Here is a 20,375-nt window from a genome sequence, read left to right as displayed (position 1 = left end):
TTGTACAGTGCTACCATGTTATTATGGTGATTATTATTATTGCAGTTGTTGGCGACATTCTAATTATTTCCGGTTCCTTTTTTGATGGAATGATAGGATCAACAACTGCCCACCGGTGCCTATTGTTATTTTTATTTGTTGCTATGCTCTCCTTCGCAGTATATTTCATTCTCCAGATGAACTTATCTTCAAATGTTTTTTCAGCATTTTCTTCCCACCGTCATTGTAAATGACTTCCTGAAAAAAGTACATACACGTGTGCGCATAGCACACACGCACATACATACGCCAAAATGATTTTTGTAACAAAAATATCAATAAAAAACCGTCTAAATAAAAACTGACTTACCGTCACCAAAAATCCGGTATAAATAACCGATGTAAAAGCGGACGTAAACAATAACCGACTAAATTCCGACATTAAAAAAAACCCGGTACTATAAACAATAACCGACGTAATACCGACGGGACCCCATTACCGAAATCGGCAACCTGTCACTGAATACACGCATGCCACACTGAATTATTCACCTATTTATAAATAGATACGGATCAAACACGGACACACAGACAGACAGATACACACACACACGCACAACACACCGAGACACACATGTATACAAAAACACGCATCAACATATGCGTACAAACATGCGAACAGAAGAGCGCAAACATATATTTACGGCAATTTTATTCCAGGAAGTCATCCGCTAAATAAATTACACACACACACACGCGCGCACACAAACACACACATACGCACACACAGACCAATAAGAAATAATTTGAATGTATGAGAGAGAAAGACAACTAAGTTTAACCATTAATCAATCTTTATGTATTTCAAATTCTTCTTAATCTCCTCTTAAGCGTAATCTTTGCATAAATTTTATAAACTTCTTAATTTTTGCAACATTCATAATCTTTTCAATCTTCATCCTTTCTCTGTATAGTTATTTTTTCTCACCAGGAACCTTTTCGTATTCTTCGTAAATTGGGAACTGTTTCGCTGAGAAGTAAGGTAAATAATAACAATAATAACTTCATTAATATTAATAAATATTTATAATATTTATTATAATCATACTTTCATTAATCTGTTCTAGAGTTGATTTGCCTGTTTTAGCATCATTATTATTGCCTGCATCTAGAACCTAAAAATGATGTACAATACATACATGCATACATACATGCATAAATACATGCATAAATACATGCATAAATACATGCATGCATACATACATACATACATACATACATACATACATACATACATACATACATACATACATACTTCCTGCGTAATTGATGTACTTCCTGCGTACATCTAAACACATTGACCCTTCTAAATTGGGCGAATTTGACGGAGCCCTGCGCACCGCCCTGTCGTCGATTTGCAATGTTCAAGTGACTGACAGTGGTTGGTCCCAGGCTCAGCTGCCGGTGCGATTTGGTGGGCTGGGGTTGCTTAGCGTGGTTCAGCTGGCTCCCGTTGTTTATAATTCTTCTGGCGCTGCCACTCTCGACCTGCAGTCTTCCCTGCTCCACCGGTTTTTTCGTTGCCGCGATATTCTTCCCCCAGTGTCCGCCCCGGGGGACCGTACGCACGTCCAAATTTTGAACGAAGAATATAAAAAAATCTTTCAAAATTTGTTGTCTTCATGCGGCGACGACTTTTCCACCGCTCGTTTGTTGGCCATGTCCAGCGTTGCCAGCTGTGGGTGGTTGAGATCGTGGCCTAACACCTCTGTGGGCACCAGGCTTGACGACGAGTCTGTGAGATTTGCCATTGGCTTCAGACTTGGCCTGGTCATTCAGAATAAATACACGTGCCGATGTGGCGCTGGGGCGGACGAGTTTGGGCACCACGGTTTGGTTTGTCGCCTGGGTGGGGGCCGTCAACTACGTCACTCAGCGCTAAACGATTACATTTGTCGGCTCTTCTCCAAGGCTTCAATCCCGGTTCTCAAGGAACCATCCTGACGGGTGTACCTTGATCCCTTGGAGAGCCGACAGGTGCTTGGCGTGGGACGTTACCGTTCCGGGCACCTTTGCTGAGCGCTACGTGCAGCTTACTAGCAAAGAAAGCGGCTTGGCTGCAACCAGGGCATCAAAAAGAAGATCAAAAAGTACGACGGAGCTCTCCCCTCGATGGAGTTTTTACCGATTTGTATCGAGGTCCTCGGCCCCATGAACCGTAACACCTCCGGGTTTTTCAATCGGATTTGTAAAAATATCAGTATTATGTCAGGCAATAGTAGAGAATATTTTTTTGCTATGAATAATATCTCGTGCATTCTGCAGCGGTTTTTGCGCGTCTGTGTGTTGGAAAATGTGGAGTTGAATGCCGACGGGGTTGAGTGACATTATAGCAAATAAAATCAAATTTAGTCAGACGCTTGGCTTTTGGTGTCATTCGTCAATGATTTGGTTTTAACATACATACATACATACATACATACATACATACATACATACATACATACATACATACATACATACTTTTTGCTGTTGCAGTTTAGCTGCTCTAGCTAGAACTTTCATTGTATTTAATTTATTCTCTTCAATTTCCTGGCATGAAAATTTTAAAAAGTTCATATTTATTTATTTATTCATTCATCTGTTCATTCATTTGTTTATCCATCCATTCATCACTAATTCATTCATTCATAGATTCATCAATTCATTGATCTATCCATGTTTTCATTCTTTTATTTAATCATTCAGCCATCATCAATTAATTCATTCACTTGTTCTGTTGGTGGATCCAATCTTCTATTTTGTAACCATGCTTGAGACAAAAAAATAAAAATTAAAATGTTTAAAAACAAATAGAAAACAAATAAAAATCAATTAATCATTCAATCATATAAACAACCAACCATCCCTAATCTACACACTAACTCATCCATTCTACAGGTAATTTAGGCACAATTGTTTGGTCTGGGTCTATGGGTATAACCTTTCTTTGTCTTTTTATACCTATGGTTGTATCTACACTTTGAAAAAACAATTTTCAATTAAATAAAAATTTGGATTAGGATCAGGTGAGATGAAAAAGGGTTTAGTTTAGTTTAAGTTAATATTAGTTACTAGTAGAATTAAATTTCTAACTACTGATATTTTAATAATATGAATTTATAAATAAAAACGCATTAGTTTTAAAAATAGTCATCATCATTTTTCACATTTTTAAAATAATTGATAAAATAAACAATACTAAAAAAACTATTACCGGCTTCTCTTTCATAATATTTGTTCCCAAATTCATCAGCCCCAATGTACTTATCTTTTGTCCGAAAAATCACTATTGATTTTTTAAAGTTTTTCCACATCTCCGCCAGTAAACTTGCTCTGTTACCAGCCATTTTAATTTACGATTTATTTTTAAAAGCTTTTCTTCGGATTTGGATTTAGTTTTTTTTAGTTAGAGAGCATTAGAAGTTTAAATATATAGAATAGAATAAGAATTAAACTAGAAGTTATTTAAGGTTTGAGATCTATATTTACAGATAAGGTTTTTATTTCAAAGTGAAAAATTTGCCTAAAATTGGTATAAAATGTACAAATTAGTAAATTATAAGTCTAATTTGAAGAAATTTAAATTTCATGACTGCTTATTTATCGTTCAGAAAACATTATAGCATAGATTATTAAATAAAACTCGCAAATTAATGATAATTCTGTTCCTCAGGTTTTTCATATCTTTGTAAACGTCATATGCCCGTTTGAGCTTTATTTATTAATATTTGTTCATTTATTTTGTTTTAAGTCATTTTCAAAACAAAAAAATAAATAAATTATAAAATGACTGACGATATAGACGACATCGATTGTGAGTGTGCTGGCATCAGCAAAACCAAGGAGGATAAAGACAGGAGGAAGAAGATCAAGAATTATCTCTGGTTATAATAATAAAAATAATTATAACTAATAATAAAAACAATTAAAATACACTAAATCATATCATGCCCAAATCTTATTCAAGTTTTTCAATTAAAGAAACTATTTTTCAATTGAACAATCATTTATAAATTCTAAAATAAATGATATTATATGAAAAACATGACTTTTCTATTTATAAAAATTCAGGTCTACTGATAAAAGTGACAAAGAATTAGGTAAATTTAGCGACATTAGTGATGCCATAAGAAGGGCAAAAAATACTGCCCTCACCAGGGCCTACTTTCATCCTAGTACCGCTCCCTTTAAAGTTAATTTTTTGGCCGGTGAATTAATTTTGATTATTCATTAAATAATTCATCAGTCAATTTTTTCTATAAAACTTGAAATAATGGCAAAAATTGTTTTTTCATTTAAAGATTACGGTACTACTGACAAAGCCAAGCATGCAGAAATGCTAGAAAGGTATATGCACAATAATAAAAAGTATAAGCCGCCTTCGTGGTTCATTGAGTTACCTGAAAAAAAATTTAACATTTTTATGAAAGTATGTGATCATTTTTAGATGAATTTTTTAGAATCTTTCAATAGAAAACGATTTTTAAAGTTAAAAGTTGAAAAAATTTGCCACAAATTTTAGATATTCGACATAATTGAGACGCCTCCGATTGTTAACAGCAATGCAAAAGTGTACAAACTCATCGAAGAATTGGATATTGGCATAACGAGCGTTGATCTCGACGACCTCAGATACATTCACCAGTGCAAAACTGACTTTAGAAACATCGATTTCGACGAGTTTATTTACAGTTTGGCATGCCTAGACCTCATCAAAAAAGTTTTTTCCATTATCTATAAGAGTTCTATATATTAAGTGAAATTTGCAGTTTGCACGTAAAAATATGATCACAAACTACATTACAAAACAGCTTACCTCGAGGCCTGGGATTTCTGATCAGAAATCGGGTTACACCAAACAAATTTTTATTTCGTAACAAAAAAAAATCAATAATAAATTTTTCTTAAAAATTAGAAATAACAGAAATTCAGAGCATCCTGTACAGCGTACTGGTTTACTTCACGGTAGCCGCCACTTGCGTCTGCCTAAACATCACCTTAGATGGAATCCCTCCGGAAGTTCAACACTTTTTCGAATGCAAAATCGTTTGCTTCGATCGACTCAGCAAGTGTATCTACGATAACTTGAATGAACAATTCAAAAAGTTGCCAAATTTTGAATGCTCACCTTATTACAAATCACTCAAGTATTACAAACAGGCGGCCAACCTCTGCAAACATGATAAGTCCGTTCAAAAAAAGTGCAAGGTGGTGTTGAGTTTAAGCTACATTTTGTACAGAAATACACTTTATTCATCAATTATTCAATTAAATAGCTATTTTTTTATTTCATTCAGCCTAGAAATATAAATTTCAATCCGTTCATACACCACATTAAGATGAACAAGCTGGACGAACATTACATAAGCGATATTTTGATGACTGTTAGTGCCAATATCAACCAACTTTGAAATATAAGTTGTAATTATTATCACTATTACAATAATGATTATTAATTTACTAATTATAACGTGGTAAAACAACACGAAACAGACAATTCTGGACATATATTCTACGAATGGATGCCTCTTAAGTGCTCTGCCTGATGTCCAGTGGATCCCAGTTGTTAGGGATCTTTTCGGTTTGTTGTCAGTTCAAAATCAATTTAAACACTTAGGAATTAGTTGAATTACTAATTGAAAAAGCAATTGATTGATAATTTGATTGATTTGAACAGGACAAGTCGGAATTTATGACCCGATATGCTGCAGCCCAAGCCGCAGGCAGAGAATTATTAAATTGCTCGACAAGTACAAGAACTTTTCTGTAGCTCTAGCGTTGAAAAAAAGTATTTCAGGAGCATTTTTTACATTTTAAATTTTCGAAAAATAACATAAGGAACACTTACAAATATATTTATAACTTTTAGAGGAAAGAATCCTTAGCGAATTTCAATCTCACCACCTGAAAATCCCGGCCGGGAGACCAAATTTTTCAAAAATGGAACAATGCAAAGTCCTTAAAACTGATTTATACAACTTTACACCTGTTAAATTCACTCAGCTTTCTAAGAAGGTAGGTAGGTAGACGACATTTTAGCTATCATAATCTCTTAAATTTTTTTTTCAAAGTTATAGTTTACTAAAATTTGTAAAAACTAGATAGCGGAGACCCGAAAGAAGCAGCGAGCGAGTATCATAGCTTCGATGGTGACGAGAAACCAAGCCATAAAATGCCACCTCAAGTTGGATATCTTCCCGTCAAACGTGCTTCCACGGTTCCTCGAAATCTTCGATACGTACAACCCGACAAATCCTAAAGAATTGTATTTCGATTTCTCCAAACCTCAGGGGTACAGACTCATGAAGATGCAGCCTTCTTAGCATTATAAATTAACAACGGTTTTGAATTAATAAGTCTTTTCACTTTAAACGAATTGAATAAAGTTAAAAACAGCTTTTCGAAATTATAGAACGTAAATCGTCAACGTATGATAAATTAAGACTTTCAAATAGGAACAAGTCAAACATTCTTTATTTACATGACAAAACTGCAATAGTTAAAACACATTTACAATGCGTCAATCACACGTTTTCCTTATCAAATTTCTCTCCAGCACCCACCAATGCTTTGTTGACGTCATTATCTTCAATGCCGTCATCATCGAAAAACAGCAAATCACCACTGTTCTCTGTAACCCTTTTCACTTCCTCGCCTCTTGCAGCCAGGAATTCTTCAACGTTTTTGAACCTGGAGACAATCATTTTAATGTTGAGTAGAAAAATTACAATGCAACTGGTTGACGTTATAGAAGAAAGTATCAAAACCAAACATGCACATGCAAATCAAAAGTAAATTTACTTTTGAGTAAAAAGTAAAACACTAAATTAAAAAAAAGTTTTTAAATTATATCAATTGAAATATAATTAAAATAGAATAAAACAGATTACACACACACAGACACACACACACACAGACACACACACACACACACACAGACACACACACAAACATAGATATACATAAACAGTATATAGCTAATATTTACTCAAAATCTTTGAACCAGCCAAGATTATCAGCTATCAGATGTAAACTCTGGCAACCAGGGCACTTAACAATGACAATGCCCTTTTCGTATGAATGCTTGGAGAATATTTTTGAAGATCTGCTATTACAAACTTTACATTTGTATGAGATACACAACTTTTGGCCAGAACATAATGCTGGATTTGTATGAAACTGCCTACTGATATTAATGTTGTTATTAATGTTGAGTATATGTGATGTACCATTATAAATGTTAAATTCATTTAATGATGCTGATGGATTTAAAATCTTCGAATGTTGAAATCTATAAAAACTCTTTGCAGAAAGAGCAGAAGAAACTGTCAAATAAGAAGGATGAAGTTTTTTGGTGAAGATTTGTTGTGGAAGATTTCGGATAAGAACCAATTGCATCAGCATGCACTTGTACATGATGGTGCTGTAGTGTGTCAGTTGATATATATATTATAATTACATAATATAATATTGATATGCTATTCAATGCTTTGTTCGTCTGGCCAGTGTGGTTGGGTGTTGTAGACTCTACAACTTGTAGACTTATAGGAGGCAGAACACAGGGTTTCTTTAATTTAAATCTTTACTTTATGACCTGATAAAAAAATTAAAAAATTAAAAAATTGACAAAAAACTAATCAAATTAAAATATTTGAAATGAAAAGAACAGAACAGTAAATAAATTACGAAACGTTTTTGAAGCAATGCAAAAAGTTTACTTTTATAACTTTTTAATATAAAATTTTAAAACTTGTGCGGCGCTTCATCTGAAATATTTAAATTGATGTCTAAGCAAAAGAAAACTCTCGGTTTCAAAGTATTCACTTATTCAATTATTAATTAAATTAAATTATATATATATATGTTTTAAATGTTTAACTTTGGGATTCAATAGTCTTGAGCCATATTATATATGTTTCGGACCAAGGGGAGGCCTATTTACCATTAAACAACACTTTCTCATGAGTTGAAGCAGGGATATGCAAAGAATCTCAATTTTTGCAACTTTTAATTATTTTCGGTAATGTCGATTTTATTTGTTTAAATTTATATCAAATAAAAGTAATTAATTACCATATTGAATAACAATTTAAAAAAATAAAATTTTAACATTTTAAATAAAAGCAATATTCCGTAATTAGTAAATATACTACCGTAACATTTGACTCGAACCTCACCTTCCATCTCCCCTCCAGAAGTGAGCTCCTTGTTCAACCGTTGAAAGTGAGCGAAGGCCGTTATATTTATTCTAGTTATATGTATCAAACAGTATCTTATTGAACAAAATAATATCATAAAATAAATAAAGATACTTTTTTTAATATAAAAAATTCTCAATTTGATTTCATTGCGATATCGATGATGATGATGATTGTGACCTGACTAATTAAAAAACATCAAATAAAATTTATAATAAATTATAAATTTGAACTGCGTGCGCACATATGTAGCACTGATTACTGTTGCGTTTATAATGAATTTATATACTATATATATACAAAGCGAGCAAAATTTTAATATAAAAGAGCTTATAAATCTATGCATATTAGCTCAGCTTGGCTCGGCTGGCTTGGAATTGGATGTTAAGCAAGGTGTGGTCTCAAACTATTTGGAATTCCTCCAGAAAAATTTGAACTGCGTGCGCACATATGTAGCACTGATTACTGTTGCGTTTATAATGAATTTATATACTATATAGTCTATATAATGCGAGCAAAATTTTAATATAAAAGCGCTTATAACTCTATGCATATTGGCTCAGCTTGGCTCGACTCGGCTTGGAATTGGATGTTAAGCAAGGTGTGGTCTTAAACTATTTGGAATTCTCCCAGAAAAATTTGCGCACATATGTAGCACTGATTACGACTGTTGCGTTTATAAGAAATTTATATACTATATATATAAAGTGAGCATAATTTTATTATAAAAGCGCTTATAAATCTATGCATAATGGCTCAGCTTAGCTCGGCTTGGAATCGGATGTTAAGCAAGGTGTGATCTCAAACTATTTTGAATTCTCCCCGAAAATTTTGAACTGCGGCGTACATATGTAGCATTGATTACTGTTGCAATTATAATGAATTTATATATATATATATATAAAGTTACTAGAATCCATGTATACAAATAATTAATAAGATTATATGTTTTATATAAAAAGCAATATAGCAGATTCAACCAGCCAATCAGAAAATTTCGAAGGCGTTCGTTCGATGACGTCAATTTAGTACTGTTGGCATTGTGGTTAAGACTGTATAATACTGTAGTACATATATTAAATAAGTTTTTTACTGATGTGAATGATTGAAATGGTGAAAGTGTATGGTTGAAACGAGTATAAATAGGAGCTGAAAAAACGTGAAAATCAGATCAGGCATTCTGCCTCGCATGAAGCAGTCTGCCTGATCTCATTTATTTTATTTTATTTTTTTATTTATTTTATTATATAGAGTTATATAGAGTTTGCATGCCTGTGGTTTGTGTGATTGCATGTTGTATTTTTTATATTTTAGGTGGGTTCTTTAGCGGTTGTTCATACATACATACATCATGTTTGTTTTTGTGGTAGTATTTTATGTTCTGTTTTACTCCTTTTTCTCTTTCTTCATGAGTCTTAAGTTAAGTTAATGAAACATAGGTAGGTGAGGTAAAAATTAATTTATCATATAGGTAGGCTAGGGCATAAGGTAATTTAGTTACATAAGTAGGTTAGGGACTTCTATTCTTTTATTCAACTTGGTGGTGTGTTTTTTGCTTTGTTTTTTTTTATTTGTTTCACATCATACATATAACAGGTACGCGGTGGTTCCTGGTTTTAGTGGGATTTTTATTGATTGAATGTGGTGGTATGTATGGTTATATAGAGTTATATAGAGTTATATAGAGTTATATAGAGTTATATAGAGTTATATAGAGTTATATAGAGTTATATAGAGTTATATAGAGTTATATAGAGTTATATAGAGTTATATAGAGTTATATAGAGTTATATAGAGTTATATAGAGTTATATAGAGTTATATAGAGTTATATAGAGTTATATAGAGTTATATAGAGTTATATAGAGTTATATAGAGTTATATAGAGTTATATAGAGTTATATAGAGTTATATAGAGTTATATAGAGTTATATAGAGTTATATAGAGTTATATAGAGTTATATAGAGTTATATAGAGTTATATAGAGTTATATAGAGTTATATAGAGTTATATAGAGTTATATAGAGTTATATAGAGTTATATAGAGTTATATAGAGTTATATAGAGTTATATAGAGTTATATAGAGTTATATAGAGTTATATAGAGTTATATAGAGTTATATAGAGTTACCTCTTCTTTGAGGTTCTTTTCTTTGCCGACCGGTCGGCTTCTTTGCGTTTCTCTATTTTCATTTAAATTAATTAAATAAATAAGATTTGTCCATTCATTTAGGTTCTTTCAGGTTCATTCATTCAGGTTGAAGCTTCCGGAGGAGTTCATCGTGGAAGATCAGAATAGTTGTGATGTTACGCTACGTTCGTTCATTCAGTGTCAAAGAATGCACGCATGGCTGGGGTACGTTTTACGGTTTCTTTGCGGTTTCTCTTTTTGCCAATTGGCTGGCTTTTCCGGCTGGCGGGTTTCACCGCGGCTCGTTTCTCTATTTTCATTTAAATTAATTAAATAAAGATTTTTTCATTTCATTCAGGCTGAAGCTTCCAGAGGAGTTCATCATGGAAGATGTCAGGCTACGTTCATTCATTCAGAGGCAAAGAATTCACGCCTGGCTGGGATACGTTTTATTTTTTTTTCTCTGTAATTTAAAAATAAGTAAGAATGCTTACACGCACACACACACACACACAATTACATTAAGTAGCTATATAGGTAGGTTAGATAGGCATAATTTTAATTGTAGGTAGGATAGATAGGAAGCATCCAACACTAATGTAGTTGAATAGGTAGGCGCGTAAGTTTATCACTTCTATTTTTTCTTGCATCTACATTACACGCATTAGCGTATTACACACACACACAAACACATAGATAAACACATATATTAGTATTTGAGCGTAATTTTATTTTCAATGCACATTCTAATTTATTATTACTAAGGTTGAGAGTAATTTAATTTCATAGGTAGTTAAGGGCAATAATGTAATTCTAGGAACAATCTTGTAATGTAAATTGAAACGCTGTAAGTGTTTCGATAGGTAGGTTAATTATAAGTTTTATATTATTATTATTATTATGTTGGAACCCAAGGCATTACGTAGGTGGTGGGGTGGGTGCCGAAAGGCCAATGAATTGGGCTCTTGAGTTTTTTTAATTTTAAGTAAGTTAAGGCCATAATGTAATGAATAGGTAAGTTAAGGCTACGTTGTAACACATACTCATTAATAGATTTAGGGTTTAAGTTTTATATTATTATTACTAAGTTGGAGCCCAAGGCATTACGTAGGTGGTGGGGTGGGTGCCGAAAGGCCAATGAATTGGGCTCTTGAGTTTTGTAATTTTAGGTAAGCTAGGGCTTAATTGTAATGAATAGGTAAGTTGAGGGTACGATAGCCGATAGACTCTGAATTTTGAAGTCCCTTGTCAGAGGTAAGCCTTGGTGGCCAGTGGTGAACCGGCAATGGTTTACTATCCGGACGGCAATGGTTTACTATCTGCACGGTAATGATTTACTATGCGGCATGGCCATAGTCTACTACCCGCACGGCTTCCGGACGGCAAATGGTTTACTATCCGCACAGCAATAGTCTACTATCCGCACGGCAATGGTTTACTATCCGGTGCCCTGGCTGTCGGTGAACCTCTGTGCAAGGAGGGAGAATGAAGGGGGACTTTCGACTATCGTACCATTAACAATTTAATATAGATTAGTTAAGGTAATTGAATAGGTAGATAGGATTATTTTTATTAAGCAATTTGAGATGCAAGCATCGCTAAGCTTTCTGATGAGAATCTACTCTTTATTTTTCTCCATCAACACTGGCTGTGTTTCAACAACAATCTCGAGGAGGACTGGCACCAGTTTTGGAGGACAACGTAGGAACCGGAAAGCATTCAACATTCTGTCTTTGTCGAATGGACGACGGTAAGTTTTTTTTTTACATTTTAATCTCTTTATTATTTTCAGTTATTATTTATTTGCCATTATTTCCATTTTATAATTTTTTGCTTCTAAGATTCTAACATTCATTTACTACTACGCTAATAAAAAAATTGTCTACAGAATGATGAGAGGTGGGCAGTGGTGGGAGTCAGCACGTTTCAGATGGTGGTCTCATGATGATTTACGTATGATGGTGTGGTGTAGGAAGAATCAGCGCGTTGGCTGTTCGACTGACGCTCAGAAGTTCGGATGAAATCTTGTGTGCCGATCTGAATGTGGTGGTCGGTGCGGTTGGTGCAATGGATTGAAGTAACGACGATTTTTGAAGTAAGGTTTAGTTTCGTTTTTTTTATTTTTCTCATTCATTCATTTTTTTCCTCAATCTTTCAAATTATTCTTCCATTAATTGACGTTAATTCGTTCTATTCATTCATTCATTCTTTTAACTAATTATTTAATCATTCAGTTCATCATTTATTCGTTCGTTCCTTTGTTCCTTGATTTACTACTAAGCTAATAAAAATAACTTTACAGAATGATGAGAGGTGGGCTGTGGTGGGCGTCAGCACGTTTCACATATTGGTCTCATGATGATCGTTCCGATGACAATTTGAAGAAAACAACAACGACGATTTTTGAAGTATGACTTAGTTTTTTTTTAATTTTTCTCATTCATTTTATCACTATTTTTCAAATTATTCCTCCACTAATTGATTCATTCTATTCATTCGTTAAATCATTCAATTCATCATTTATTAGTTCGTTCCTTTGTTCCTTGATTTACTACTAAGCTAATAAAAATATCTTTTTACAGAATGATGAGAGGTGGGCTGTGGTGGGCGTCAGCATGTTTCAGATGGTGGTCTCGTGATGATCGTTCCGATCGATCGTTGAAGATAATATTAAAAGAAATTTGTTCTTGTCCCATCGTACCATTGAAAGTACTCGAATTTGTCATCTCAATTAATCAATCAATCAATTAGCTTATAAAGCGCTATTTCCGCGATGTTCAACAGCGCTCCTCAATGAATTTTGAAAACAGATGGGTCTTGAGATCCGCTCTGAACTTCGCAAGTGATGGAGAAGTAGTCTGAGAAGTAGGTAGATAAGATAAGTTGCCTTTTTTTTCAATGGCTTGTTTTTTACTTTAAAGAATTATTTTTTTTTAATTTAGTGTTTTTCAGTATCCGGTCAAATTCATTCCATCGATGCGTGTCAGATGATGGTCGGTGCAATGGAGGTTCGTCCGTAGTGAGTGAAGAAGTTTTTGGAGAGTACACGCCCGCACATTTACACACACACATCAATAAAACACACACACATACACAACATCCATTCATTCGGTGTCGCTGTTGTTATGTTTTTCTTCAACTTTCTATTTTCTTTACCAGACTTAATTTAATTCGTAGGTAAGTTAGGGATTGAGATGAGTTGAACAATCGTAGGTAGGCTAGGGCTTAACATTAGTTAAAAAGTTTCAAGTAAAATAAAAACGCTGAAATATGTAAAATAAAATACCTAAAACATGTAAAATTCCAAAAACGTAGAAAAACATATTTGTAGGTAGGTGAGTTGAGTTAATGATTATAAGTAAGCTAGGGCCCTGAGAGTAATTTAATTGTAGGTAGGTGACTGACTACCATTCTTGCGACTTTTTACTAGTTTTTTGTGATGTGTTTGTTTTCGCTTCACAGCCCCACACCAACAAAACTACATTTTATTCTCGTCGTCGCCTTAAGTTTTACCTATTTGAACAATCTTTTTAATAATGTCTATTTATTTATTTAATTATTTATTAAATGTTGACTGGTTTCTAGTTTTTTTATTTGGTTATATAGTTTTTGGATATTTCTTGATTTAATAAAAGCAACTATTGTGTTTTTCTTTCTTTACTAAAATCTCGAAATTGTTTGTAGATCTGTGCAGTTAAGTGTTTGTTCGAGTTTGAACAAGCCTTGCAAATATTTTTCAAATATGGTTCATTGATTGGTTGGTTGATTAGTTGATTGAATGAATGGTTGGTTGATTGATCTGTACAGTTAAGTGTTTGTTCGAGTTTGAACAAGCCTTGCAAATATTTTTCAAATATGATTCATTGATTGGTTGGTTGGTTGATTAGTTGATTGAATGAATGGTTGGTTGATTGATTAATTGATTGATCTCATAGTATTTTAAATATGAAAAAAAATCCGATTAAGCCAACATACGGCTTTACTTGGCCACTGTATTTTACCAGACAAAAGCAATTTCTTTATTTATATTGACAAAAATAATTGTGAAATGAATATATTGACTTATTTAAAGCATTATATGTAAAGAAAACCGCCATGACACTGTTGTATGAGACCCAGTAAGCCACTGCAGTAAACCAACGTATTATTTCAGCAACCCTAATTTCTATGAGCACCAGCAGAATGTAAAATATTCATTGAATATAATGAAGATAGTTGTTCAAATAACAATTTTGATCTATTTAGGTCGTTTATTTCATGAGCAAACAAATTTTTAACATGATCGAATAGTGTAAAAAAGGGTGACTTTAATAAGTTTAGTTCAATCCTACTAAGCCTACCTTCGGCTTCAGTAAAAAACCACCGGATTTCACAGGACCAAAAGTATAATTTTTATATTCAAATTAACAACAATAATTTAATAATACATAATTTTATTTAATAAAATCATAATTTTATTTAATAAAATTAAAGAGAATTACTACAATGTTTTAAGCATATTAAGTCAAGTAAATATTTCATATAGCTTATTATATATTATATATCATATAATCCATGCAATTTTGTAAGCCAATAATCCAAGCAGGACAAATTATTCTAATTATATGAAATTATCCACATAATAGAATAACTAGCAAAAATCATTGAATATTAGTTATTTTAAAAAATATATTCTTTAATCCCAGGCCTAAGCATTGTAAGTAAAAATTTTACAACCAATCAAGCAATAGGATTTAGGATTTTAGGAACAAGTGCTGTTAGTGTAGTAGTTGTAGTATGTAGTAGTGTAGTGGTTGGTAGTCTCTAGTAGTCTAATCTGTTAATGTTCGTTAGTGTTATCTGTTATTTATTTTAATTAGTAATTAGAATTAGTAGTTTAGTTTTAGCTTAATTATTAGAGTTTAGTAATTTAATTACTAATTAGTCGTCGTTAATGTTGTTTACCCTTACCGGTTACAGTTAATCGTTAACGAGTCAAGTGCGTTAACGAGTCAAGTGTTAGAAGAGTGGTTTACAAAAAATTTTTTTAATTTAAAATGCAAAAACCGTCATACAGCAATATCTATCCTAAAACAGCATCTAGTATCACCTTTCAAAACATTTTAAATAAAAGCAATATTCCGAAATTAGTAAATAAACGATCGTAATTTTAGACTTGGGCGATAAAAAATTACCCTTCAATTCTCCTCCGGAAGTAAGCTCCTTGCTCGACCGTCAAAAATGAGCGAAGGCCGTTATATTTATTCTAATTAAAAGTTTCGGACATAATAAAATACTATTCTTGTATGTCTGTGGCTGGTTCTTAAAAATTTTAAAATTGAACTTCCACGGTATGAATTTTTAAGGGTACGTTTAAATTTAAATAAAATCGCCTTTTTTCGTTTAAAAAGTACAAATTTAACACAAAAATAAAGTTATGAAAAATGAACGGATGGCTTGAACTAGAAAGCGATCCAGGTAAATTAATTTTTTTATATGTCGAGCTCCTTGTTTAATCTTTAATTTTATTTAATCTTAATGATTTGAAATTACTGATTACCACAGTATTAATAAATAACTTATTAATTTACGCTGTCTTACACCAATGTATCAAATGAAATTAGTGTTCCCAAAATACATTTTTTATTCGAATCATATTACATTTTTAATTAATGCAAAATTTTTTTTGTTTTTTCTAAAGGTCTGTTCACACTTCTTGTTGAAGATTTTGGTTAGGACTTTTTTAACTTTAAATTATGAATTTCAAAATTATAAATACTATAATAATTTATCTTATTTTTTACTAATTGATAGAAATAATAATGTTAATCATAAAATTTCTTATAACCAGGTGTTGAGGGGGTCCAAGTAGAGGAAATATATGATCTGCAGAAACCATTTGAAGGGTAAGGCCTAAGGAAAAAGCAAATTTAAATTAAAATATTTACAAAAATGTCATTCTGATAAAAAAAACTGCAAATTTTTTAGGCCAATTTATGGATTTATATTTTTGTTTCGATGGATGGAAGAACGAAGGGCTAGGAGAAAATTGTCCCAAGAAGAGGAATCGGCCGTCTTTGATGATAAGGTCATCAATTCTATGTTCTTCGCTCAGCAGGTAATACCTAACTCTTGTGCGACTCATGCTCTACTCAGTGTTCTCCTAAACTGCGAAAATAAAGTAAAGTTAGGATCCATGTTGACGCAGTTGAAAAAATTCACCAGCAATATGACCCCAGAGGTTAGAGAGTTTTTTAAATTTTTTGTCATTATTATTGTTTTTATTATTATTATTATTATTATTAGTAGTAGTAGTATTGCTTGCTATTCTTATTATTTATTGCAGGATAAAGGATTGGCCATTGGAAATATGCCCGATTTGTCCAAAGCCCACAATAGCCATGCCAGGTTCAAATAATATTATTTATAATAATATATAATAATATTAAAAATAATAATTATAATAATAATTATTATTATAGCGTTAATAATAATCACAAAATTAGCAATTACTATAATATTAATGATACTGTAGAAGTCACCCTCACAGTCACCACCATCACCATTGAAATCACTATCAACCCCATCCTAATGCCACCACAATTGTTACAATAACAATCATCACCAGGAGGGAGCCCAGTCACATCCCTGAAAAACAGTCCGCCGTATCCGGGGGTAGAACCCAAGAAACGTTCCACTACGTCAGTTTTGTTCCAATAAATGGACACCTATTTGAGTTAGATGGGCTCAAACCTTACCCTATTGACCATGGTAATAGTATTATTATTATTATTATTTTTATTATTGTTATTGTTGTTATTACTATTTTTATTATTGTCAGTATTATTGTTTTTGTTTCAGTATTAATAGTTGTAGTAGTAGCAGCAGCTGTAATAATAGTAATTATGACATAACGGAGTTTTTTTTATTAAAATTGATTAATTTTTTAATGTGTTTGCATAAATTATGCAAATTAGGGGCCGGTGAGGATTGGACGGAGATGTTTAGGAGGGTGATCACTGAGAGATTAGGCATTGCTGCTGGCATGTAAGTCTAAATTTGAATAAATTCATATAAATTTGCAACTAAAAAAATTAAATTTGCATAATTTACAGACAAAACAAAAAAAATATGCAAATTAGTAAATAACTCCTCCCACCACATAAGCAGAGAGCCAACCACCGACATTCGTTTCAATTTGATGGCTGTTGTGCCTGATAAGGAAATGCTGTATCAACAGAAGCTGAATACCCTAAGTGCCAATCAGAAAACGCTCTGTAGTGTTCTGGATAAGGTTTGCTTTGGTCTGATTGGTTGTTTTTTTTGTTTGATTGATTGGTTGATCTAATCTGATTAGATTAGATTTTACTAGATGGTTGTTATAATATGATTGACTGGCTGACTTAAATTGTTGGTTGACCTTGTTTGATTGGCTGGTTGATTTGATTGGATGAATTGATTTGAACGGTTTGTTGATTTAATTCAATTGGTTGGCTGATTTAAATTGATGAACAAGTGAATGAATAGATGAACAAATAATTGATAAATAAAAATCTATCGATCCATTCATCCATCCATCCGTCCATCCATCCATCCACTATCCTTTTGCAGAGGATGAAAGCAGCTTCGTCAGCAGCACTCTCATTCTCATCATCATCAGCAGCAGCTACAGCAGCAGCAGCAGCAGCGTTAGCATCGTCTTCCTCATCGATATCTGGATCTTTGTCATCTGACGAGAAACCTCAGAAGAAAATCAAACTCGAGACGCCGGTCTCTACGACGATGATGATGACCAGGTCAGCGAGGAGGGATGCCGCTAAAAATAACGACGGAAAACCCCAAAATGGTTAGCTCTTCTATTAGTGGATTAGTTCTGACTGCTCCATTAGCATCACCCTCTCTATCGTTATTATTTCTCTATCTACTAGATTATCAACAGGTCAAAGAGAGGTCCAACTCAACTTCCAAGCTATCATCAGACAGGAAATGTAAAACCGCAGTAGCAACAACAACAACGGCGACAACAGCTGATACTTCAACAACAACATTGAGTAAAAGTGAACTTAACGACAACAACAATACTACTACTACTACTACTACTTCTACTCTTACTACTACTACTACTACTACTACTACTACTACTACTACTACTACTACTACTACTACTACTAATAATAATAATAATAATAATAATAATAATAATAGCTGTGTGGTTTCGATGGATTCGCTGATCTCCAATGATGATGTCACCATGGATGTTGACACTGCTTGTGCCAACAACAATAACAACAACAATAATAATAATAATAGTGCCGGTAGTAGTAGTGATCGTTTTGTCACTTGTATTAAGAAAGGTCTCTAGAGTTTATTGGTTTTTACATTTCATTTTTCTGATATTGCGTTTGGTTTTGCTGAGATTTTTCATTAAATCAATCAATTAATCAATCATCAATCAATCAACCAATCAATCAGCCGATTAATCAATTAATCATTCAATTAATCAATCAATCAATCAATCAGTCGATTAATCAATCACGATCTATCTTCATTCAATCATTTTGACTATACTTATTTGTACTTAATCAACCGACGAAGCAATGCGCTACACACAACCATTCAATCAATCAATCAAACAAACAACCACTGACCTCTAGAACTTTTGTCTCCAGAGCAACAACAACAACAACAACTCGATGTTGTCATCGATGAGAACATAAAAATGGAGGACAGGCTGATTTGTTTGTCTCTGGTGGAAGATAAAAGCTCTTTGGAAGACATAATAGCAGAACACGATGGCAGAAGATCTGCCGCAGATAAAACCTTATCCAATAAGGTATCTAATCTATCATCTTAATATCTCACCCAATAAGGTATCTAATCTATCATCTTAAAACCTCATCTAATGAGATATCTAATCTATCATTTTAAAACCATGCCCAATAATGTATCTAATCTATCATCTTAAAATCTTACCAAATAAGGTGTCTTATCTATCATCTTAAAACCTTACTTAATAAGGTGTCTTATCTATCATCTTAAAACCTTATCTAATGAGATATCTAATCTATCATTATCTTCGTCCTCTTCAACGCCACTGAAATGTTTGTAGCCATCAATCATCGCCATCTTCATCACGTATGTATTGATCGCAATTTTAATCATGATTATCTATCATCAACAACATCATCGTCATCATCACTATGATTGATCGACAACAATAACATCATCAACAACAACATCAACATCATCAACAACAACAACAACATCATCAACAACAACATCAACATCATCATCATCATCGACTTCAACAACAACATCGTTATCAGGAATTGTTATCGGTACTGAAGAGAATCGAAGAGGAGATAGAAACTTACAAGAATGCAGTCAAAGACGAGATAGAAAAAAAGAAAAAATACCGAGTAACATAATTCATTTTAATTATATATAATAATAATAATTTATAACAATTTATTATAATAACTATAATAAATGATAATTATTCATATTATAAAGTTAGATAAATTGTGAAAACCACGTGAATTAGATTGACGACCGCCGGCGCACGCACAACTACGACGAGTTCATCTGCACGTTTCTAACGATGTTGGCCGAACAGGGCCACTTGGGTAAACTCGTAGAGGAGCACCTGGACACTAAGAAATCTAAATCCGGACTGTCCGTGAATAAATTGAAAACTTTGAATAAGAAGAATAAGAAGAAAACCAAGAAGAAAAGATGATTGACTTTTTTTATAATTTTTGTTTTTTTTTTAGTTTTTGTGTTTTTTATTTCTTCTTTATCCTAGTTATGCTGTTATGTTGTTGGGTTTTTATGGTGTGTTTGTAGAGCTGGTCTTCTGTATCTGAATTTTTGTACAGTGCTTACATCGTTAGCGTCGAATTGTCTATTTCGCGTTTGTACCTTCTTGAGTATGTTATAATTGTTAAAAAATATTATTTTTAGCAATAAATCGGTCACCGTCTTTAGTTTCAGTCGATTTTTTACGTTGTGGGTTCGTATTTTTTTGTGAAAAAAGTTGAGTTTTG

The 20,375-nt window shown here is 32.8% G+C and overlaps 5 protein-coding genes across 5 annotated transcripts; 3 read left to right on the top strand and 2 right to left on the bottom strand.

Annotated features, from left to right (window-relative positions):
• Window positions 1-953: 953 nt before the first annotated feature.
• On the bottom strand, window positions 954-2,912 carry HELRODRAFT_161970 (hypothetical protein; the record flags this gene model as incomplete). Its single annotated transcript, XM_009021838.1, has 6 exons — window positions 954-1,009; window positions 1,088-1,154; window positions 1,315-1,383; window positions 1,976-2,096; window positions 2,197-2,318; window positions 2,883-2,912. 6 exons carry the CDS (start codon window positions 2,910-2,912, stop codon window positions 954-956), a joined length of 465 nt encoding a protein of 154 aa, XP_009020086.1.
• An 895-nt stretch (window positions 2,913-3,807) lies between these two features.
• Window positions 3,808-6,344, top strand: HELRODRAFT_161969 (hypothetical protein; the record flags this gene model as incomplete). Its single annotated transcript, XM_009021837.1, has 11 exons — window positions 3,808-3,905; window positions 4,093-4,213; window positions 4,268-4,450; window positions 4,544-4,741; window positions 4,833-4,869; window positions 4,937-5,229; window positions 5,319-5,405; window positions 5,515-5,602; window positions 5,699-5,809; window positions 5,891-6,036; window positions 6,123-6,344. 11 exons carry the CDS (start codon window positions 3,808-3,810, stop codon window positions 6,342-6,344), a joined length of 1,584 nt encoding a protein of 527 aa, XP_009020085.1.
• A 288-nt stretch (window positions 6,345-6,632) lies between these two features.
• HELRODRAFT_128195 (hypothetical protein) lies at window positions 6,633-7,158 on the bottom strand (the record flags this gene model as incomplete). The annotated part of the gene is made up of 2 exons (XM_009021836.1): window positions 6,633-6,711; window positions 7,010-7,158. Coding segments are annotated over 2 exons (228 nt in total), but the record flags the coding sequence as incomplete, so codon positions are not given.
• Window positions 7,159-8,970: 1,812 nt separating this feature from the next.
• Window positions 8,971-12,709, top strand: HELRODRAFT_161967 (hypothetical protein; the record flags this gene model as incomplete). The annotated part of the gene is made up of 6 exons (XM_009021835.1): window positions 8,971-9,012; window positions 10,463-10,575; window positions 10,709-10,830; window positions 12,023-12,100; window positions 12,323-12,408; window positions 12,653-12,709. The coding sequence occupies 6 exons, from the start codon at window positions 8,971-8,973 to the stop codon at window positions 12,707-12,709; spliced, it is 498 nt and encodes a 165-aa protein (XP_009020083.1).
• Window positions 12,710-15,673: 2,964 nt separating this feature from the next.
• On the top strand, window positions 15,674-20,297 carry HELRODRAFT_188801 (hypothetical protein). Its single transcript, XM_009021834.1, has 13 exons — window positions 15,674-15,807; window positions 16,031-16,060; window positions 16,181-16,235; window positions 16,318-16,570; window positions 16,676-16,737; window positions 16,958-17,100; window positions 17,307-17,376; window positions 17,500-17,623; window positions 17,941-18,125; window positions 18,535-18,683; window positions 18,984-19,162; window positions 19,656-19,748; window positions 19,874-20,297. The coding sequence occupies exons 1-13, from the start codon at window positions 15,774-15,776 to the stop codon at window positions 20,066-20,068; spliced, it is 1,572 nt and encodes a 523-aa protein (XP_009020082.1). The 5' UTR covers window positions 15,674-15,773; the 3' UTR covers window positions 20,069-20,297.
• Window positions 20,298-20,375: the final 78 nt, after the last annotated feature.

This window comes from Helobdella robusta (genome assembly GCF_000326865.2).
Source record: "Helobdella robusta unplaced genomic scaffold HELROscaffold_3, whole genome shotgun sequence".
NCBI classification, from domain to species: Eukaryota; Metazoa; Annelida; class Clitellata; order Rhynchobdellida; family Glossiphoniidae; genus Helobdella; species Helobdella robusta.
This window is presented reverse-complemented; position numbering and strand designations above follow the sequence as displayed.

Coding starts and splice junctions, on each gene's coding strand:
- HELRODRAFT_188801 (XM_009021834.1), top strand. CDS start 15,774: ATGAACGGATGGCTTGAACTAGAAAGCGATCCAG. Junction 15,808..16,030: donor TGAACTAGAAAGCGATCCAG/GTAAATTAATTT, acceptor TTTTTTCTAAAG/GTCTGTTCACACTTCTTGTT. Junction 18,684..18,983: donor TGTCACTTGTATTAAGAAAG/GTCTCTAGAGTT, acceptor ACTGACCTCTAG/AACTTTTGTCTCCAGAGCAA.